Source organism: Carassius auratus, chromosome 28 (genome assembly GCF_003368295.1).
Source record: "Carassius auratus strain Wakin chromosome 28, ASM336829v1, whole genome shotgun sequence".
Classification (NCBI taxonomy): Eukaryota; Metazoa; Chordata; class Actinopteri; order Cypriniformes; family Cyprinidae; genus Carassius; species Carassius auratus.
The window spans coordinates 20,876,343-20,899,095 of record NC_039270.1 but is presented as its reverse complement, the minus strand read 5'-3'; the positions used below and the strand labels follow the sequence as shown (position 1 = coordinate 20,899,095).

General features: G+C 36.0%; 1 protein-coding gene across 6 annotated transcripts in view; it reads right to left on the bottom strand.

The window, feature by feature from the left end:
- LOC113047109 (E3 ubiquitin-protein ligase rnf213-alpha-like) overlaps nucleotides 1–22,389 on the bottom strand; it is a 114,530-nt gene extending 92,141 nt beyond the window's left edge. For 5 of the 6 annotated variants that reach the window (XM_026208384.1, XM_026208385.1, XM_026208387.1 and 2 more), the window contains exons 1-36: nucleotides 22,193–22,389; nucleotides 20,595–20,710; nucleotides 19,842–20,002; nucleotides 18,962–19,698; nucleotides 18,790–18,856; nucleotides 18,245–18,405; nucleotides 18,067–18,133; nucleotides 17,276–17,427; nucleotides 17,018–17,188; nucleotides 16,732–16,940; nucleotides 16,357–16,646; nucleotides 15,472–15,731; nucleotides 14,289–14,504; nucleotides 13,955–14,147; nucleotides 13,742–13,797; nucleotides 13,435–13,594; nucleotides 13,180–13,332; nucleotides 12,999–13,097; nucleotides 12,682–12,804; nucleotides 11,661–11,853; nucleotides 11,395–11,568; nucleotides 11,164–11,316; nucleotides 10,440–11,050; nucleotides 10,177–10,336; nucleotides 9,866–10,083; nucleotides 9,650–9,787; nucleotides 7,668–7,832; nucleotides 6,312–7,584; nucleotides 5,989–6,164; nucleotides 5,733–5,882; nucleotides 2,043–5,648; nucleotides 924–1,048; nucleotides 730–825; nucleotides 524–645; nucleotides 322–444; nucleotides 171–229 (exon numbers count right to left, since the gene is read on the bottom strand). In XM_026208384.1, the coding sequence (XP_026064169.1) occupies nucleotides 171–229; nucleotides 322–444; nucleotides 524–645; nucleotides 730–825; nucleotides 924–1,048; nucleotides 2,043–5,648; nucleotides 5,733–5,882; nucleotides 5,989–6,164; nucleotides 6,312–7,584; nucleotides 7,668–7,832; nucleotides 9,650–9,787; nucleotides 9,866–10,083; nucleotides 10,177–10,336; nucleotides 10,440–11,050; nucleotides 11,164–11,316; nucleotides 11,395–11,568; nucleotides 11,661–11,853; nucleotides 12,682–12,804; nucleotides 12,999–13,097; nucleotides 13,180–13,332; nucleotides 13,435–13,594; nucleotides 13,742–13,797; nucleotides 13,955–14,147; nucleotides 14,289–14,504; nucleotides 15,472–15,731; nucleotides 16,357–16,646; nucleotides 16,732–16,940; nucleotides 17,018–17,188; nucleotides 17,276–17,427; nucleotides 18,067–18,133; nucleotides 18,245–18,405; nucleotides 18,790–18,856; nucleotides 18,962–19,698; nucleotides 19,842–20,002; nucleotides 20,595–20,697 (10,920 nt within the window). In that variant the 5' untranslated portion in view covers nucleotides 20,698–20,710; nucleotides 22,193–22,389. The remainder of the gene's footprint in view (nucleotides 1–170; nucleotides 230–321; nucleotides 445–523; nucleotides 646–729; nucleotides 826–923; nucleotides 1,049–2,042; nucleotides 5,649–5,732; nucleotides 5,883–5,988; nucleotides 6,165–6,311; nucleotides 7,585–7,667; nucleotides 7,833–9,649; nucleotides 9,788–9,865; nucleotides 10,084–10,176; nucleotides 10,337–10,439; nucleotides 11,051–11,163; nucleotides 11,317–11,394; nucleotides 11,569–11,660; nucleotides 11,854–12,681; nucleotides 12,805–12,998; nucleotides 13,098–13,179; nucleotides 13,333–13,434; nucleotides 13,595–13,741; nucleotides 13,798–13,954; nucleotides 14,148–14,288; nucleotides 14,505–15,471; nucleotides 15,732–16,356; nucleotides 16,647–16,731; nucleotides 16,941–17,017; nucleotides 17,189–17,275; nucleotides 17,428–18,066; nucleotides 18,134–18,244; nucleotides 18,406–18,789; nucleotides 18,857–18,961; nucleotides 19,699–19,841; nucleotides 20,003–20,594; nucleotides 20,711–22,192) is intronic. The other variant, XM_026208386.1, reaches the window with a different exon arrangement.
- Nucleotides 22,390–22,753: the final 364 nt, after the last annotated feature.

Below are 22,753 nucleotides of genomic sequence, written 5' to 3'. Positions count from 1 at the left end.
CCTATTGTACAGGACTTATAAACAGTGATAGGAAGCTTAGAATTTTCATCTTACTGGCTCTTTAATTTTTACATACCGAACCTTCCTAGAAGTGAACTAAACTGTACAAGGTGGCAATAGGATTACAAAAATACTGAAAATACAGTTCTGCTGTTGAAGATGCTACTCACAGTATTGTCTTCTAGTTCCATCTTTTCTTCTTCTGTGTACATGTCATCAACCTCCATAGCTGCAAGCAATAAAAATGATTGTAATTATTTTGAGAATGTGAATCAACCCTTTAAAGATAATGATATCTTAAAAAAAAAAAAAAGACATCACCTTCAGGTTCATCTGCTTTCTCTTCAAAAAGCTGACTAATGGTCAGACACTGCAAGGCTTTTATATCAAAGACAAAATCTTTTGATCTTCTGAGATCATCAATGTGGACTGACTTCCATGGCCCTTATAAAAGAACATTTTGAGATTAGATTTTCGGTAAAACATACAGTGTTGGACACAAATGAAATCAAACTAGTCTTACCACCATTAAATCCAATGTAGGAAGTTCCACCATCCATTCTGGGTAGTTTAGTAATGAAGTACACAAAAACCTTTTGATTGTCCTCTTTCCTGAATTTGTTGATTTCATTGATAGAAGAATACCTGGAAATATATTTAAAGATCAAATTAAGCTGCTTTGCATTACTGAACTGGTAAAAAATATGTCACCAACCAAATTTAACTCACTTTGCAGATGCAATGACATTTAACCTTTGGGAGCCTTCATCAAAATCGGACTGGATAAGAAGTATTTTGTTCCCAGTGGTGTTTTCCAAATAATTCCTGAGTACAGAGAAAAGGGTTTTAATTCCATTTAATTAAGAACAAATGTGCATTGTTTTTTAATGTGACAAGATCAAGTGATGTTGTGAGCACAATACTTTATTTTCTTGAGGAATGAGTGTTCTGTGTCAAATTGCTGTAGCGAGAGGAGCTCTATGTTTTGAACTACGTTCTGTAGCTGTTCGGTTTCTACAGCAGTCAGAAGCCTTGAGAATGTAGTCACCTAAGGATTAGAAAAAAGATTGCAAAATTTAAATTTTATGAATTGCTCTAGAGCAGTGGTTCTAAAACTTTTTGTCTTCAAGGTCCCCTATAACGTATGACAGTATTTGAATTCCACACAATATAGACTAAGGTATTTCTGGGGCTTCTGCTGTAATGAAAAAGTTGTTTGTCTTCAAACTCTTTATTTAAAGAAACTAAAAGTGGCAATATTTTAAAATATCCAAGTAAAATAATTATAAATAAGTAAAATTAAATTGATTAAATACTAATTCCATTGCCAGTTTGCATCTTGATTTTTATCCGTTTAACCTCATTTTAAACCTTGTTTTAAAGGTTTAGTTCACCCAAAACTGAAAATTCTGTCAATAATTACTCACCCTCATCTGTAAAATAATCTATATGACATCAGAGGTTCCACCATAATATTACAAATCTACAAGAATACTTTTTGTGTGGAAACACTCCAAAAAGTACACACTTTATGTGTGCTGACAAAATAGCATCCGTCGTTTATGTTCAGTTTATACTTTTAAAAAAAATGTGCCAGGGTGATACAGAGAATAAAAACTGTTGAATAAAGTCATTATTTTTGTTTTCTTTTGTGCACAAAAATTATTCTTGTAACTTCGTAAAATTACGGTTGATCTCCTGATGCTACACTGATTTTTTTTACCAATGTCCTTGTTATGTTTCTGGACGTTGATAGTGTAAGGATCCTTGCAGTCTATGACCCCTGGGAGGCTCATAGAGCTCTCAGATTCCAACAAAAATATCTTAATTTGTGTTCTGAAGATGAACAGAGGTCTAATTGGTTTGGATAAACTTGAGAGCAATTAATTAATGACAGAATTTTCATTTTTGGGTGAACTATACCTTTAAACCATCATTTAGAGGACAGCTGAGGCCCCCAGTCAGTTCTAGCCTCTAAATAAAAAATTAAAAAAAACACTCTTTTACAGTCATAATCATGATTTAAAATTCAATGGATTTACCTCTGTGAAAAAGGTATGGCTAGGCCCTGCTTGCTGTAGGTGAGAAAGGATGAAGTCAGCAAGGGAACTGTGCTTCTGGTCTTCAAAGTATACCCTTGACAAGTGGTCACTTTCTATATTGGAGAGGGAAGTGCAGTCCAGCCTAACAACAGCATCTGGTGTAGCACAGTTTAAAAGGATCAATTTAGCCTCATCTAAGATCACTTTTCTAGGATCTGAAAGCTCCTGCCCTTTGAGATGCTCTGTAACTTGTAGCACAACAGATGCACAAGTATCTGAGTGGTAGCCAATGAAAGCATCAGCTGGAAGGTAACGGCGTGCTTGGGGAGCAATTGAGTGCTGGCTTCTAGCAGAAATGAAGGATTGAACCCACTGCTCAAGTTTCTCAACAAGGTCTTTTTGCTCACTCTTTAGAACAGTATTGAGGTCAAGATAATGTTTCTCCAATCTATTGATCAATGGAATGGGAAACTGCTTGTACACAATGTTCTTCTCTTCAATGACAATGAGCCTGAAATCTCTGTGTACTCTGCATTTGACTCTGTGGGTTCCAAGCCCCAAATCCACATATTTCTGACCCCCAAGGCTAACATAATATTGGTTCAGGGCATCATACAAGCTTTCGTACAAGTTCTGCAAGTTCAAAAGCACAACGGTTTGCCCAGTTTCCATGCAGATCTTGACACGGTTAATGTTGCGGCATATCTGAGTATACTCCTGGTCTTTTGGAAAGCTTGAACCAAAGATAATCTCTGGCTGGTACTGGTCTGAAAAAAATGTCTGCTGAAGAATTTGAAGGGCTGCATAGTTTTTGGTCAGAACCAGAAGGTATCTGCATTCTTCATCTTGCCCAATGGCTGTGATGTTCTCTCTTACAAGCTCAATGGCACTGATAGTCTCAAGCCTGGGTTTAATGTTTAGTCTGCTGGTGAAAACTGTGACAGCATCCACGTTATCCTTGCCACTGAAGTTCCTTAGCACAGCCTTCACAATCTGTTCTGCACTAGGTTTCTGATCATTAGCTTTGGCAACAGTGAACATCATCTTTATCAAGCTGTAATAGTCTCGCAGGCCAAAAAAACCTTTTCCCTGTTTCTTACAGATGTTCAGGTAAGCACGGGCAAATGGCTGAAAGTAATCTCTCACCCTTTCAAGGATCATGTCATCTGAGGAACATATTCCTTTTGCACTCTCAATCAACTCCTTTTCATCAGGATCACCACGTGAAACAAATATCCCTCTATTCATCTTGGCTGGGTCCAAAGCCCAGTTTGAAATACCAATGAATCCCACCTTCTTGTGTGGTACTGGCTGGTCATCTATGCATCCCTCTTCCAGCAAAGGATGTAAAGTTTTCAGAGGCATTTTCTGGGAATCCTCAGCCAAACCTATCTCATCTAGCACTACCACTGAGACATACTCTGATAAATTCTTGCCTTCCTGAAAACGGGCACATTGCTTAAATGTATTGATAATCCCTTCTGGTGTAGAATGAGGACTGCACTGGAAGGAAACAAGATGAATTTGCTTCATTTTTCTAAACAGATCAGAATGGGCTGCTTGGCCTTGCATGCCATCTGCAACCAGAGTTTTAGACAAAGACTTGGAGCTTCCAGGTTTTCCAACCAAAAAGAGGGGTATTCTTAGTTCAATGCAAATCACCATCATGAAGACATTTTCCTTCAAGGCATTGTTTCGGGCAATGGTTTCACCCAACGGAACGCCACTCAAAAAAAGACCCTGAATAATGGAGATCTCCTGCATCACTTTCACTGGGCTGTAAGTTTTTGGAAGATACCCGCAAATTTTTTTTCTGTATTTCTCTTTATCCTCCAAACAGGCATGGTAACATACACCAACAGCCATAATTAATGACCAAAGAATTGGGTTTCTTTCATCAGTATCCCTCTGATTTTGATCGTTCCTCTCTGCTCTCTGATTAGTTTCAAACTGGGCAAGCTCTGAGAGTAACATTGGGTGGTTTTTGTAGAACCAGCCAAAAACTTGCATGCAACGCTCCACATCCCTAAGGCTCACAAAACTACATTCATCCTGTCTTGTTCGCATATACTTCTGTGAGGCGGACAGAACATCTGTTATGGTTTTGACATAGTCGGAATCAATGGAATGGGTTTCAGCTACCCTTTCGACTATTTGCTTGATGTACATTTTTTCAGTATGGTCATTGAGCTGTCCAAAATCCCAAACTAGTGGAATCATACTAGGTGGTAAGGCCTGCACTCTGTACACTAGCTGGCGAAGAGGAATGGATCCAAGTTTTTCATCTGTTTCCTCAGCACGAACTCTGTATCCCAAACCAGCTGACTCCAATCTCTTGATCATTACATCAGTGTGTTTCCTGTATGGGTTGCAAGCAGCAATAATTTGCAACCCAGTGTCACCTGTCAAATCCTCTCCCTCAGCAGTGTTGTCACAAAGGATTTCCTTAATGCTGCTAATGGCCTCTGTTGTGTTTGCTTCATCAAAAAACAAAACAGTGCCGAACCCATAATCCAGCTTGTTTCTTAACGCCATTGTCTCTGCTTCTCTCACTTTGGTGTAAATCATGTCTGAGCTTGTCCCTCCGTGAACCTTGACTAATTTCATGTTGTCAGTGGCAACTCCACTTCTGTGCATCTCACAAAGGAATTTTATTAGCCTTGTTTTCCCACATCCTGTCTCACCCATGATTATTACAGGAATCCCACAGCGGAAGCGCATGTGAATTGCCAAGATTTTCAAAATGTTGTCTGTGGTGAGCTCGTATGTTTCATCTGGGTCAAGCGGCCACTGTATTCCCAACACCCTGGAAAGTCTCTCAATTTTCTCCCATCTTGGGAGCTCATCAAAATCAACATTAAAAGGAACTCTCTGTAGTTTGAGGCCCTCATAGAGCTCTCTGGTCATAATGTTCTGCTTGATCACTCGGTTTGTTGATGGATCAATTGCATCAATCCCATTCTGCGCATTTGGCTGAAGATGAAAGCCAATGAATGTCATTGACTCATGGTCATCATTGAAGAAAATATATGGATGTGGTTCTGACTCCCATCGCTTTCTTATCTTAAACGGAGCCAGATCCTCTTCATTGGTAGAAGAAAGATCATTGTGCAGTCTCCCAGGACTCTGGTCAGAGATGCTAAGTGAAGGAGTGGCGAAATCCTTTGCCATGAGAATCATAAAATCAACAACAAAATTTTTGAATCCCAACAGAGTATCCCCTATGAAAGAAACATCACAGAAGACAGAGCTCTCACAATCCCGAAGCTGTAAATTCAGGAACCAAGTGAAATTCCGCAACTCTGCCCAAGAGGGGTCTACAATGCCACAGTACACAAACAACATCTGCAGGCATTCAACATGAGTTCCCTCAATTCCTTGGTACATGAAAGCATCCAAATTGACACCACTGTAAAAACGCTGCAGGTACTGATAAGGACGTTGGTAGGCCTCACTCTTGAACTCTTGGTCATCCATAAGGGGATCATCACCCATTTCTAACGATGGATCTTCCTGCATTTTCATTTCTAACTCAAGGACCTCTTTGGGTGGACGGCAGTAGACACTTGGAAACACATCCAAGAAGGCAGATGTAACTTTTGCACCCTAAAATGAAGAGACACATTCATTTATGAGGCATTTCTCTAATTAATGACAACAATTCCTAAGTGATTTAATGAGTTTACTTACAGCTCTTCGATCATTTTGGGATATCCCAGGTCTTAGTATCTCAATGACATACAAGTGCTTATTACTGCTTTTCCACATGTTTCCTTCTGAGTCCATAAGGCATCCAAGGATCAGCAGCCTGAAAAGAAATTCATGAAGTCCTTTCTTTACCTGTAAGTATATAAACAACATTGAAAATAGCATTAATAGTTTTTCCTATTTAAAAAATAAAAAATAAAAAAATAAATATTGAAAAAAATCTAAATCAGGTAGTTACCATGGTGGTGACATCAAAATGATAGACTGAAAGCTTTTTCTTGGGGCAGTTGAGCAAGGACTGAAGTATGACATTTTCATCAACTCTTGGCTCAATTAACCTGATGCACTTCAGCTGTGAAGGCTTCTGGGTCATATTCAAATTCTCATACATTCGTTTAATGTAAAGTGATTTTCCTAGAATGCAGAACACCGATGTCATTTACATGTAGCATCTTATACTTCTAACAAAAATAATTATAATCACAAGTAGGGTACTTTATTTAACGGACACAAATTCTGAAAACTAGACAATTTAAATCCATTACTTGAATATATACTCACCAACTCCTGATCTTTCGGAGGATACAACTCCCACACACTGTCTGTCTTTGAACACAGCAGCAGCACTGGATATGTCAGCTGGAACTGTAAAATGCCTAAAAAGGTATTGCTGAATACTGACAACTGGTTCTTGGGGAATCAAGTGCAATCTAAATTGACTAAAAGCTGATGGAAGGTATGCATGTTCTCTGTTAGAGCTGCAGACCATCACAAGTCTGTAATCATTTCTGCTCCGTGCACTTTGATGCTGAAAGAATTGTTCCACTTTGTAGCTGACTTCATAGGTAAGTTGGTCCACATAAACCATTGTGTATATCTTCTTTCCCCTGTAGCCAGCAGAAAGACAGCGCCTGAGGAAAAGTTCCACTTCTTCATAAGAAGTGGAAGCACTACAGAGGAGTACTTCATCATAGGTTGGTAGAGGCTGACCCTTGCTGCTCATGTAAATTGAAATACAAGATGTCAGAATTTCTTCAGAAGGGCAGATGATTAAATTTGGTTTTCCAGTAGTGATTCCATTTGGAAGTTCTCTCTGAATGTACTTTGTTCTCTCAATCCGTGATGAATCAGCCTCGTGTTCGCTGGGGCTGTTGGCCAAAATCTCAAGAAGATATCCAAGTCTTTTGACATTAAGGGAGTCTGGCAGAAAATTGTGCATGTTCCGCATGTAAGCATTCCAAATCACATCTAGCTTTTTTGACCCAACAGCATCCCCCAACTGGCTTGCCAGGTCATCAATCAATGGGCTTGGCTCCCCAATACTTTCATTCTCCATCATACTGGGGACTTCCATAAAGGTTTGAAAGTCTAAGTCCTCATTTTGCTCAGGACCCTTCTTAATTACTTCATACTGAAGCCTGTGCCAAGCCTGTCTCAAATCTGAAGTGGTGCAATTTGGTTTGATAAAGGAGAGCATCATAAGAACTTGATCTTCCATTGCAGCAAAATTGCCCTGGGCTAGCTGATGGCACAGGTAGACTACCTGTTCCGCAGTGTAATAGTTTAAGTAATAATGTTGAGATCTCTGCTTGTCCATAAAATCTTTCCAGAAGCATAAGCAGCTCTCCATTTTCTTACAGACTTCTGGCAGCTGTTCTGTGACATCGCCTTCCACCATGACAACACTGACAACATTCCCTAAATTGAAGTCCAAAATAATACATGCTTCTTTACTATAACAGTTTATGTTTGCTTCCCAGTGTCTGAACAGTGGATTTCCAGCAACAAACAAATCAATGAATACAGAGCCCAACCTTTGTACACTGGCAAAAACCTGGAAAAAGGAAGGAAGTTAATCTGGGGATAATTATAGCACTCATGGTGAAATATAAAAACATCTAAAAGGTAAAAAGTCACCTCTGCAAACTGATCGACTTCACACTGGCCCTGATCTCCTTTGCCAGACATTAGCATCAATTTATTTTGAAGATCTCTGAGGTCTTCCAGAGAATAAATACGCTTTTCACAGCCCTCATCATGTTCTTCCATAATATGTAGCTTCAGAATATTTTCCAAACACAACTGAAAAAAGCAATACACAATGTCTGATATTTCTTCAAGAGCAGGTCATATGGGTTTTTGAAATATACAGTACAGACCAAAAGTTTGGACACACCTTCACATTCAAAGAGTTTTCTTTTTTTTCATGACTATGAAAATTGTAGAGTCACACTGAAGGCATCAAGAACTATTTGACCAAGAAGGAGAGTGATGGGGTGCTGCGCCAGATGCGCCTGAACCCAATCGAGATGGTTTAGGGGTGAGCTGGACTAGAGCTGAAGATCTTTGCCCGAACCAGATGGGACCCGTCGGGACCCGACAGGTTCGGTCGGGCTCGGGCTTAATTACTATCATTTTACGCGGGCTTGGGCCGGGCTCGGGCTTGCGCTCCGGTTTGCGAGGTAAACGAGCGGTCATGTGATGTGTTTCGATTAGCGCGAGAAAAATGCGAAAATGAATGCTGAGCAGGTGTAACGGAGGCTTGCCTCTGGTGATTACGTTTTGGTTGCACCAGCAACTAAAGCAAACTCTGAGGTGTGGAAAAGTTTTGACCATGCTTATAATGAGAATAATGAGTGAATAATGACGTACCATCAGTGAGCGCAGGAACGCGTTGAAGACATCTACATTGGATTCAATCATTTTCCTCCACAAAAACATGTAGACCTAGCCTAATCTCTGTGAGTAAAGGTTTTTCAAATGATAACTAAATATTCATCGAGTCTTAAATGCATAATGTTGACAGAGTATTTACGCTAATGTTGGCATTATTCTTTTATTAAATAAAGCAAATCCGGCGGAGCCTTTATCTTAATTTCGTTATTGCCAAATACCCATCTTAATTTAAAATTTATCTTAATTTAAAGAAATTTTAATGACTCGTTTTTATTGGTGCGTTGGTCTATTTATAGGTTAAATGAGCCTATGTCTAGAAAGCTGAGATGTTACGATGTCACAGAGGACTTATTTTATTTCTTTATTCCAACTTCCAAGTGGTCTAGTCTACGTTAGTTATGAGTAAATTATGTTAAAACATGAATAAATTACTCATTGTTGACAAAAGGCAAAAGAGCTGTGTGCGTGCGCACATTTGAATAATGTCGGGCTGTAAACGGGTTCGGGCTTTAAAAAAGCTGTCAATCAAAATGTACTTGTCGGGCTCGGGCCGAAACCTGTCGGGCTCGGGTCCTGTCGGGCCTAACTTTTAAGGCCCGATTACAGCTCTAAGCTGGACCGCAGACTGAAGGCAAAAGGGCCAACAAGTGCTAAGCATCTCTCGGGGGACTCCTTCAAGACTGTTGGAAGACCATTTCAGGTGACTATCTCTTGAAGCTCATCAAGAGAATGCCAAGAGTGTGCAAAGCAGTAATCAAAGCAAAAGGTGGCTACTTTGAAGAACTTAGAATATGACATATTTTCAGTTGTTTCACACTTTTTTGTTATGTATATAATTCCATATATAATTACACATGTGTTAATTCATAGTTTTGATGCCTTCTGTGTGAATCTACAATTTTCATAGTCATGAAAATAAAGAAAACTCTTTGAATGAGAAGGTGTGTCCAAATTTTTGGTCTGTACTGTATCTCTTTTGCAATTTATAATGTAGCTATCCATAAATGAAAACAATCTGCATATTGTCTCTCAAAAGAGAGAGTCAGTTCTGAATCGCCTTAACAAGTCATCATATTTTTTAACACACTTGCATAATGCCCCGTCATCTTTAGATAAAGCACGATATTACTGTCTTATGTAAAGGTGCTTTAAAATATATATCAAAATATCTGTGCGTACCCTCGGTGCTACATTTATTTTAACTCAAACAGTTAATAACAAACCTTTTTTTGATTTTGTGCACTGATCATGTAGATGCCTTTTGTGTTGATAGCCGATGCCAGAGATAGAGATGACAGCTCCACTGACCCGTGACTGTCCTTGACTGTTTTCAACCATTCTATGTGTCTTGCAGAGTCACACTGAAACGGAGAAAATTATGCTGAACATGAAAATTCCTATATCATCCTTTAGTTAGTTAAGATAGCAGATATTCTTACCAATTTTTTGGGGAGGTTTGGATCATTGTCAAGTGCCTTCCAAAGTTTCTTCAGCATTTCTTTAAAGTGCTTGAAGCCAGCATCTGGCTTCAAATCATAGAACACTGAGGAGTAGCCAAGAACTGCATCATGAAAACAGGCTACGCGATCCACATCCAAATCATTCTCTCCAGCAGAGATGGAAGCCAAATCCACAAAGACTTTCAACTCATTGATGTCTGAAGTAATAAAAATGAATAACATTTGCTTATAAAACAGCTTAAGAATTAAGAAATCACATTCAATTACCAACACAAACACTTATTATTTACCTTCTAGAGCCTCTTTAACCCAAATTACAAAATTCTTTCTGAGGCCAAGCTCCCTAAGGCACAGTCTACGGGCCTCTGTGATGTCCACGAGCACAGTTTTTGCCTGCATCAACTCATTGTCAATGCTTTCGAGACGCTCCTGTTTAAATTCCAAGTGTGTCTGAAAGGAAGAAAGCCTAATTGGTTACTGCATGCTTTATTTCTTATTAAAAATGCATTTATTTGGCAACAGGAAACATAATGGTAAAAATTTGATGACTTACAGTAACAAGCAACTTCTCCAAAACTTGAAAGTCTCCTCGTAGGCCGAGTGTTTGTTTGACCATCATGACCACCTGAGCTGACTCTACTGCCAGATGAAGCTCATGGTACTGCTCGATCTGCTGGATTCTTGCCTGGACCCAGCAATGGTCATCACTGTGATCCAGTTTGCATATAATTGCAACTTCCGCTTCCAGCTCATCATATTTTCCCTTGTAGGCTTTGAAAGTTACATCAACTTCTTCAAATGTTATGCTACCATTTTTAAGCCTTGTGTATATGTTATTGTAGGCATCATAACATGGTTCAAATATTTCACTATGAAGATCTTCTAGTGTAATAACCAATTCCTCCTCTGAAGAGATTATTCCATCATCTTTAAAGTTCTTTGCAAACACTGCGGCCTGTTTCACCCAGCACAATTTGAAAATGTAGCTGTCTTTATAGCTGTTTAGAACCTCTGCCATAGATCGAACATCATCATCTAGCTCAAAGTAGGTAACCACTGACATTTCAGAAGGAATCTGATTTATTGAACAAATTTCCATGAACTTGTCCAAGTCCATCTCATCAATGTCAATATTCAGTTTTTCTTCCAACCCTTCAAAATCAACTGTAAAACAGAACAAATTTTATATTAAAACAAAAACGTTCTGTTATTTTGATCTTTATGAAAGCAATCTGTCATTCTCAGAAGCTCAGCAGATAATCTAGCATATACTATACCCATCACATGCTCTTGCAGATTGCGGCTCATTGTAATAAGAGCATCCACCAGTGCTCTCTCATGATTTATAGACTTAACCTCCTCTTGTCTAGACTGAAGAAGTCTCCTCATGACAATGGTGTCCTTGTATTTTTCATTCTCACAAAAACAGTCTGTAAAAACAGTAGGGTAATGACTCATCAAATTATAGTATAATAAAAGGATCAAATCTTATATGTTAGGTGTTTTACCTAAATTAAGCAGCTCAAAGAAAGCATTCCTCTTTTGCAGTATGTGATTAAGTAGCTTTATTGCTATTTTCCCAGTCACAACTTGATTTAAAATGTTAGAGAATAATGAGGTTGCCATGGCAAATTTCTCTCTAGCCTCGTCAGAAAGCTGATCAATCAATTTTTCATCAGCACCTGCAGAACAAATAAATAAATAACAACATGCTGTTTCTGTCTCATTATTGGTAAACACAGCAACCATATAATTATAATAACCATATAATTACCATGAAGCTGAAAGACATTCTTAGCTGCTGTCCATCCCAGAAGATGTTTGAGAACAACTTCTTCTTCCTCCAGATAGTTTCCTTTGTCATCTTTTGGCCACGACTTAAGGATGATGGTAGACACAAGCTTTCCAAATTTCCAATTTATCCGATATTCATTCAATTTCTCAAAAAGTTTCCCCTCGGATTTAGTCTGTTAAAAAAAGTCTGCACAGTAAGTGGACACTTCCCATATTCAATACCACACAAAAGCTACCCTAATAACTGTTGTAGTTTAAACAATGTATTGCTTAAACACTGAAAATGACAAAGAACAGAAAAGTCTAACATCAAATAAATTTTTATTTTTACTTATGAAACCAAAATTAACATTGTCACCACTTATTCCACTTCGCGTCAAGTTCCCTGGTTTTAGAATGTGCATTAAAATTGTGCAGCTCAATACTTGTACAGTACTTGATTCTGATTGGTCATTTGCAGTGGTAAGAGGTCAGATGTTCAGAGGTCTTGTTTCATTCAAGCACAACAGCTGTCATCTGCATCTTAATTTACTGACTTTACTGAAAAGGAAATTGGAGGACTTAAGTTCTAAAATTGTTGCAGTGGTCTTGTTGCCATGGCTGATTGTTTTGTATATTGTAATGGATTTTTTTCCCTTGTGGAATGCTTAGGAAATCCTACACAAGTAGGATTTTTAGACGATTTCCACTTAAATATTCCATATTTGTGGTATATATGTTTTGCACACCCATGTAATAAGGATAACTGTACATTGTCCCTTATATGTTTTCCACAAAGAGAGAAAATTGTTTGAAACTACCTAATTATAGGAATAAGCAAATTATCATTTTTGGTTGAACTATACCTTTCAATGCACACTCACACACACACACACACACACACACACACACACACACAGGACTATATATATTATACAATCTATTTTGGTCATAATCCCTAGCACTAAGCATTTCAAGCCAGCAGTGAACAAGCCAGTGAGAATGAAGTGAAAGTACTTTACCTGGCATATTGTGGTAACAGCCTGGAGAGCACACTTCTCGACACTACCCACCAAATAAGGATGGGAGCCATTAAGTTCCTCAATCTTTGAACAATAAACCTGGATTTGATCCAGTTGATCTTCCTAAAAAAAAAGTAAAAAAAATAAAATAAAATTAGTACAGTGTTCCCTGCACACCAGTGGAATAATGAAGATATTTAGTTAATGGATTCAGTTAATGAAATTGAAAGATTAGTATTTTTGTAATAAAATATGTAAAATAGTGGACTATTTTCCAACCCAACTAAACATGTATACTGGAACCGTGTAATTAATACCTGTTGATATTTCCCCTCAAAGTCTGTTGTAAATGTCTCTCTCCATTCTTTAGTAAAGTCCTTACTCACAAAATTTATGGCTATAATGTTATTCCAAATCTGTCAAAAAGAACACAAAAGAAATAACAATAATTGCAGTAAATTATTAAATTAAATTGTTAAAGTAAATTGTCCTGCTTACCTCAATTTCTGTTGTGAAGTTGGCACACGTCAAATAACTTCTGTTCAAAAGTCTACCTTTTAAGGTGTGCGTGCTCCATGCTCTGACAGTTTGCTTGGCCTCATTGAGTAACGCAAGTACCTTCTCAGAAAAACTGTCTGCTTGTTGTGATGTCTTAAAGAATGAAAAATATCATTTGTCACATTGAATTCTGAATGACCATTGGCTTTAATCAGTACTTTAAAATAAATATGTTATGATTTCAGAATGGAATACCTGGGCAAATTCTGATACAGAGGCAACAAGGTTCATGCAAGCAACAGGAATATCAGTGAAGTTGTGTCCATAGCTGAAGTAATGAACTAGATCACAGATCTTTTGTAGAAGTTTGCAAGTTGTTTGTATGCACTGAATGCCATAATCCTCATTTGGACAGCTACAACAGTAATGAAAGCCAGTTAGCCATCGTATTTGTTTGGATCAGATTTTCTTCTTCTTTATTTTATCTTGCATTTTTGCCATGGGCCCCCAAGGCAATAAAATCTAATTTAATGGAAATCTAATGTATTTTAGTGAACTTTACCTGTATTTTGTTTCGAGCAAGTTACTTTGAATGTGTGCCAGAATCTCTGCTACACTCTAAGATAAAAATATAATTAAAAAAAAATGGACAATTCAAACAGCAACATTTTCAGAGTTGCAGATCCTTTTCTTTGCCAAAGATATACAGCAAGTTAATGTAATCTGTTCTGGTTTGTACATATATGGTTATTTGTTGTGATGGCTTGATACTCACTGTGGATGTTAAGTAGTTTATGTCAGTGGGGCATTTGATGGTGAAAAGCTGTAGAATGTCTAGGAGCTCTGCTTGGATGATAGAGCTGCACTCGACCAACTCATCTACTGTCATCAGATACATCCAAGACCGTGCCAGCAGTTTGTCCACCTCCACCAAATATGCATGGGTCTTCATGAGATTGAGCATTGCCCTTAAATGGAGGGATTCAACAGACATCAATGATATATTAATCATGTATTAATATGCTCATAAATTAAAGTGGGTTCAGAAGTTTGACACTGACAGGATCTAATCTAGAATTGCATTTAAAACCTACAGACAAATTAAGTACCTTCTGTCCTGGGATCTGGTGGAAGTTATATTAGCTGATTTGAGTCCCTGAAGTCCAGCCCAGCTCATCACATTTTGTGAGTTGATCTTAGTAGACACTGGCTCAAATGGTTTTGAAGTGCCATTGAGAAGGTGCAGTAGTGGAATTACAATGATCCATTTGGGCATGTCCTCTGCTCTCACTTTGTTGATCAGTTCCTTCACCATGTCAGACAAGCTGAAGAGCAAATCATAAGTAATTAGAAGCTTTTAAATACTAATGCTTTTCTCAAAACAAGCTGGATTCAAGTATGTTCTCTGTATATTAAACCAATGCTCTGAGAATTTTATAAACTGCATTAGTGCTGATGCCTGTGCCATGCTGTTGAAAAATAATTTTGGCAATTTGTAAAGAGAAACACTTTAATAATACTAGTGGCCGTCTAAATTGGAGTGGAGCACACAAAGACTACTTTTATAGTACATTTGAAGGGATATTTTATCCAAATATATATATATATATATATATATATATATATATATATATATATATATATATATATATATACACATATATATATATATACACACATATATATATATTTTTTTTTTTTCATTCTTTATTCACCCTTCTTTTGTTTTCATACAGATTTGGAATGAAATGAAGTTGAGTAATTTATGATAACATTCAAATTTTTGGGTGAACTATCCCTTCAACGCAGTATGCAGTCACTGCATAGAAAAAACAAAAGCATTATCATTATGCTGAACCTCTAATTTTGTATAAAATGGGGAAAAAAATAAGTCCATAGTTGGGAATGGGGGAATTTACATTTTTAGTTGATAGATTTCTTTAAAAAAAGAAAAGTGAAGCTTATATAATGTTAAAGAATTTCTTTGCATTTAAAATGCATTTCTTAATTTGAACTGTAATTTGTATGTAAATCTGTATAAAAAAATATTTTTGAGGCAGAATTATTTATTTTTTTGTTATATAACTGATTGATAATTTAGTTCTTTTTTAGTTTGTATCTCATTTAAGTTTGTATTCTTAAATGTACCATGTTCTACAGTTTATTTGATGCGACAATCTCTCAGAGCATGCAGCCTTGGTCCGGTCACAAAATTTTCAGTTCATTAATTTTATTCCAGAAGTGATACATCTCTATAATTTACTTACTTATAACCAAGATAACTATACTCACTTTTCTATTGCTAAGAATGATTCCGTTATGTCTGTCCAGAAAGATAGGAATTTATCTTTAGGCAATCTTGGCAGGCACAGGGCAGTGCAAAGACGAGAAAGTGTTCCCTTGTCTAATTCTAAACGATACTGGTGCCATACATAGAGCATAATAAGGCCAGCCTTCAGTGGCTCCTTGATGAATTCACTCTTTTCTTCGTTGTCTTTCTGTAACTCGGGAGTCACTCGCTCCAGCATGAACTGCTTCAGAAGCTTTCTCACCTGACAAAATAAAAATGAGACGATGTTAGATTTCATGTACAGTAGACATTTGCATTTGAGCACTAGATACTTTTAAAGGCTTAGTTCCTCAAAAAGTATAGATTCTGTCTTTATGTACTCAAGTTTATGTTTTTAACTTTAAATGTATATGAACTTCTTTCTTCAGTAAAACACAAAAGTGCAATATAGCATAAAATAATATTACAAAGTAGCCTTTTCTTTATATTAACCGTGATTGTAAAGTTAAAAAAGGAAGATAAAAAAGTACCATAGAAATATCATAAAAGTACTCAATTTGGCATATGTGCTATATATTCAGAATGAAGATTTTTGTGAGGAAAAGGACAAAATTAATAAGAATTTTTTTCCTTTCACCATAGCTCTTAAATCTAGGTAAACATGGGATGCTACAGATCTCTGTGCACTAGAACATCCAGGCACAAGAACAGTTTTTACTCCCTGGCTAACGCCACCTTAGAGTAGACCAATTCATATCTACCCGTTTTTATAATTCAGCGCTTTTGTGGTGTTTATGCATAATAACAGAATATATGTTTTTGGAGGAACTAGTCTTGTAATGTATGAATATATTTAATATGTGATGAGTCACATATGGTTTACTTACATCTTTTTCACTGTATTCGAGTGAGTACCATTTCGTATGTGTCTTTTCAAACACAAAAGGGTTTCCATAGACCTCAAAAAACTGTCTGAGTTGACTAAAAAAGTTGCTGAGGTTCATTTTGCTCCAGCTTCTCAGGAGGTCAAAGATAGTTTCCAGCATGACTGTACCAGCTATTTGTCTCCCCTGGAGTACACCTTTCTTATGATCAGGCCAAACAGCTTTTCTGATCCATTCAAACATATTATTAGATGGTTCTGCACAGATGATATCATCATACTGATGCCATTCCGCTGCAATACACCAAAAGAACAAATTCAGTCTCCAAAAAGTGTGTAAATAAAAGTTAAATATAGACTTCTGAAGAGCTTCACCTACCTTCATCATTTAGGAGATGTGATTTAACAAACAGACATCTGTTGGTGGTTTCATCTGAATCCAATTTGTAGATGTATTCATAACGTAATTCATACTGCTGCTTTTTTGCTTTATACACAACATACTTGTAGGGGATGGACACAGATGCAGCATCAGTTTTTTTGCATACAAATTTCCCTTCAACAAGAAATCCATGCTCTCCAAGATCCCTAAAAATCAAATTATTCTTAAATAACTGGTTTCAGCAAAGAATAATAAATATCTGGTTCAGAAATTCTTTACTAACCGTGTCACAAACAGTTCAACTAGATCTTTTTCCCAGTTACCAATGTGAGCACCAGCTCTTATAAAAATATAATCCTCATCTGGCTTAAACTTGAAGTGTTTTGACAGGACCGCATGAAAGTAAATGGTGAGCTTGTCACTGGAACTTATATGCTGATTTGATGCTGGATTTCTGCAATTAAAAAATATTTATTCAATAATATTACAGAGGGAAAAAAACTGTGTCCAAAAAGTACTTTCATCACATAATTCAGCATACCTTTTTTGGAGCGTGACACACTGACTTTCTGTATCATCACTTTCTTTCTGTTTCTGGTCCATAGCAGAACCTTTCTTTCCATGATCAGACTGCTGCTGCTTCGGACCGTGCTCAGCGTTCATTGGTGAAGCTCCACTGGAACTGTGATTCTTCTAAATGCAACATTAACAGAAATGGTCAACTTTCAACTCCATGTCCTTATGACCAATTTTTGGGCTATCTGAGATAAAACAAGTCTGACAGGCTTAAGCTTTATTTATCTCTAATTACAGATCCCAAATTTACACCCATACTTGTGAAAAGAAAGAAAGAAAGAAAGGCAAATTTCAGAAAATGCATAAATCACAGATTCATTGTGACTATCACAAGTAGGTAAGATTTATTATTTATTTCAATTTATTAACAATAATTGTATTCATAATTCTATATAAATATTAGTGTTTAAAAAACGATTAATGGTGATTAATTGCTTCCAGTTTTTGTTTGCATAATATGTGTGTATATAATATTTATTATGTATATATAAATAAACACACAAAATATACTTTAAAAATATATATTTATATGTTTATGTTTATATTCATTCATGTATATTATAAATAAATATATTTAATATAAAACAAAATTTTTCAGAAATATATGCATGCGTGTATTTATATATACATCATAAATATAAACAGCATACATACAAATATTATATATATAAAAAAAAAACTTTTATTTTGGATGCAATTAATTGTGATTAATCGTTTGACATTGCTAATAAATATTTACATTTAATTTTGGTTTACCTTAGATTTATTCTGTGGGCCTAACAACATGTCCTGTGATGAATTCTGCGGTTCCTGATTCTGATTTCTGTGAAGTTAATGTATGTATTGACATTTCAATTACAATTACATAAAAAAATATTTTTAAAAACAAAAACATAACAAGCATTTATCAAAATACATAAAAACATTTGCTTACTTTTTTGTTTTAGGAGATGAGACATGCTGAATGCCTTTACTGGTTTCAGCTTCCCCACTTTTATTTTGTTTTTCAGTTGCTGTTTTCTTCTGGCCTGCACAAGCAGACTGCGGCTTCTGCTCAACCTTCACTGAAGAATCGACACTGGAATCGTGATTCTTCTAAATAAACATAAAAATAAATGCTCATCAAATACAGTTTACATTTATTCATTTAGCTGACACTTTTATCCAAAGCGACTTACAATTGCTATATCGCTGGAGCAACTAGGGGTTAAGTGTCTTGCTCAGGGAAACACTGGTGTCACACAGTGGATTTGAGCGCAGATCTCTCACACCAAAGGCATGTGTCTTATCCACTGCGCCAACACCACCCCCAACTATGGCCTATCTGAGATTGTTAAGGAGTTAGCTAATAAAGCATATGTCTGCCTGCCCTGCCCTAAGCTTTAGCTCTAATCCAGCTACCAAATTTACAAAGTAGGTAAAATGTATTATTTGTTTTACTTTATTAACAATATTAACATAATTTTAATATTTGTTTACCTTAGATTTATTCTGTGGGCCAAACACCATGCCCTGTGATGAATTCTGCGGTGTCTTATTTTGATTTCTGTAAAGTTAAAGTATGTATTGACATTTCAATAAAAATTATATGAGAAGCATGATTTAAAAAAAGAAGAAGCATTTAACAAAACACATAAAAAGATTTACATACTTTTTTGTTGTAGCAGATGAGACATGATGTATGCCTTCACTTGTTTCTGCTTCCTCACTTTTATTTTGCTTCTCAGATGCTGTAATTTTCTGGTCTGCATGAGTAGATAGCTGTTTCTCACTCTCCTCATCCTTCACTGAAGAATCGCCACTGGAGCTGTGGTTGTTTTGTGCCCCCACATCATGATCATCTGTCTCCCTTTGATTTCCTGTGCTGCTCTTTATGTTTGCATTCTGGTCCATATCACCATCTTGATCTAAATAAGTTTGTTTTCTTTTGGACAAACTCTTTTGTCCTTTATTCTTCGATATTACTTTATCCTCTTCACCTTTCTGATTTGCTTCCATGGTCACTGCTGGAGAAGCCTTATCAGTACTAATGCTGATCTGCTCTTGGGTCAATTGCAACTGAGATGTTTCTGTCATTTCAGGTGCTACACAACTCTCTTTGCTACTATTAGGCTGATTATCAGACTGACTTACAGCAGCATCTATGGGTAAAGCAGAAACAACGTGTTGTTTTAGCTCAGCAGTTTCAGTTTCTGGGCTCAGATGAGAGGATGATTCAGCCAGTTTAGTGATGTCATCTACAGTGCAGTAAGAGCCATCACTGTCAGAAGATTGGTCTTCCTCCATTTTCTTTTCTTTTACAGTCAGCGATATATCAGAGAGATCTGAGGTCAGAGACGAAGGGCCCTCTGCACCACCTGCTTTCGTCTTCTTCTTCTTCTTTCTTTTCTGTCGAAGCATGAAAACAATTGCATTATGAATTACTACAGAATTTCAAAATGAGTATTACACACACATACAAAAAAAAAAACGAAAAGAAAAGAAAAGAAAAAAAAAAACATCCAGGACTATTTAATTTCATTGTCCAGCACCTTTTTCTTTGGGATAGGGATTATATCTTCATTTTGTCGTTTTGGGGATAAATTGGCATTCTGGTAATCCAATGCTTCTGATTCATGTCCGATATCAGTCATTTCTGCATCGGTACACTGTGGAATGTTTGAGGATGTTTGAAACTTGTCTTGTGGCATGTCTGATAAACAAAAAACAAAGGTCACACACCAAACGCACATTGGGTCTCATTCACTAAGCATGTGCACAAATTTGTTCCTGAAACCTGCGTATGAACGATTTCACAAACAAATTAATCTGAAAATGATTCACTTAAACTTTTGATTACTTTTTGTTTTATTCTAAATATAAAAATATATATAGTTATAGTTTAGTATATGGAGTAAAACTACTAAACCACAAATGATCTGAGATGGAGCTATACTCCCCACTGCATATTGTGTAAGATGTTTTATATATATATATATATATATATATATATATATATATATATATATATATATATATATATATATATATATATATATATATATATATATATATATATATACATATATATATACACTACATGTTAAATGTCCTGTCTAAATGTCAAAGTACATGTCATTTTATATTAAATAATTTCTTTATCATTTTGTGAAACTTCAATGAAATAAAATGTATGAATAAAAATATGTATTAATAAGTATTTAGAATAGGGAAAAAAACAATAGTAAGTAACAATTGAAATAACAATCAAAAATGATAAGATCTATAAAGACTAAAGCACCCACCTGCTGCGTTCTCATTTGATTGACATGTCAGCTTACAGCCACACTGACTGCAGAAGTTTGGTGCCTTTTCCAAAGACACATAACTGCACTCAGGACACTGCATTCTCCGTTAATGTCTGCAAAGAGCACAAGTATGAAGTAAGGGGTTTTTTTACCCACTATTCCACAATATAATAATAATACATATGTGGTCACATGACTTCTCAGAACTCCACAGTGCTTTCAATTTCCATTTGCATATAAGTCAAAGTTCACCATATAGAAGTGAATTTAGTAAACACAGACTGTGGGAATCATGGGAAAGAAAGAAAACAGCCTACACTTCATCTAAGTGCAGTGATCCATTTAATATATATTTATGACAATAATAATTATTATTACTATTAAATGCCTACAACACACAATTGTTTCTGAATTTCAGAAGTCACTAGTTAAAATGCTTTGCATTTTTCTAATTTAACAAAATAATATCCCGTCAAAAGTTGTAATGTACAAATGAAACATGAAGAAAGATTAAAAGAAATACTATGAATTTGAGAATGGCTTAATAATTACATTTCCTGTTTTTCTTTCTTTACTGACAGCAGCACAGGAACTGACATGAACAACCTGAAATAATGTTCTCTACATTGATTTAAGAATGTTCCAAAGAGTATATCGTACTTCAGTTTACATTTACATTTATATTTATGCATTTAGCAGACACTTTTATCCAAAGCGACTTACAGTGTATTCTGGCTAAACATTTATTTTTTTTTTTTTACCAGGAATTAAACCCACAACCTTTTGCTCTGCTGCTAACACAATGATCTAATAAAGAACTAATAAAACTACATGCATTAATACAAACATAAAGAAATAAATATGGAAATTTCACCTAAATTAATATATAAATGTGTTAATAAAACAGACCATGTAATTGTGAAATTACAACATGAAACATAAATTTGTGAATTTTTGTCCAACGGCCCTCTTCTACATGTTGGCAAATCGCCCAATAGAGGCCGCTGTCGCTCAAGTCACTGTAAATTAAATGTAGTGCGAGCAAGAAGAAATCCACCACAAAATGAAACAATAATAATAATATATATATAACGATTGTAATCACCATGCGCATATGGGTATATGCTTATAAATATATTATCTACATATGATAAGCTGCTCCTTTAACATTATAGGCAATATGATCAGGCTATGACTTGTCTGAATGGCGAACCTGTATTTCAAAACCATCCTCTAATCTACTAAACAAACAAAACGTATACGTCTCGCATCTAATCGACAACTTACCTTTACTATTTGTGCATAATAAGCCAAAATTTTATCAGTAAAATTGCACAACTAATAGCCCGAAACAAACAAGACAACGCAATACTGACGTTGACATGATCCGAGCTAACAAGAATTATGCTCAGACAAGTTTACTTATAATAATGAAGAGTCTGTGCGAGTGTTATTTTAGCAGTATAGATTATCTGATATATGACATTAATGCCAAGTCAAGAGAAATTTGCAGTTTGGTGTCTTCTCATGTGACATGCTAAAGCTAAACTGACACACATTATAAAGGCAAGATTACTCTCAGGTTTGTGTCTTACCTAGCGCAGGTGTGCGTTTTCACAGAAGAGGACACAAGTCACCGTGGCGTATCAGCATCATGTATGTGACCCTCAGTCAGTCTCTCAGTCAGATCTGATCACGTTCGTCCACACAATATGAAAGTATCTGTTGAGGAAGAGCTAACGTAAGTGAGCTTAACGTCTCAGAAGTTTCGTTTCGTGAAAAATGGGCGTGATTTTCATGTGGATCCATTTATACAGACCTACAAGCCAATAACACAACAAGTATACTACTGCTTATATACATTAAACAGTCTGCTAAAATGCAAGTTTCTTATCATTATTTTATGTTATACACAGAATATAATATTATTATTTTTATTTATTTATTATTATTCAGAAGGGTTTAACTGTACACTGCCTTTGGATAATATCCCCACACTCCCTCAGTTATTTTTTTAATTCTAGTCACAGAATATTACATTTAGGCTTTTTTCTTTTCTTTTTTTTCTGAACACTTGAAAATATACCATGACTGAAATAATAACTTGTTTCTTTGTATCCAACTTCTTTAAAGACACAAACTAGCTTTCATGTTCT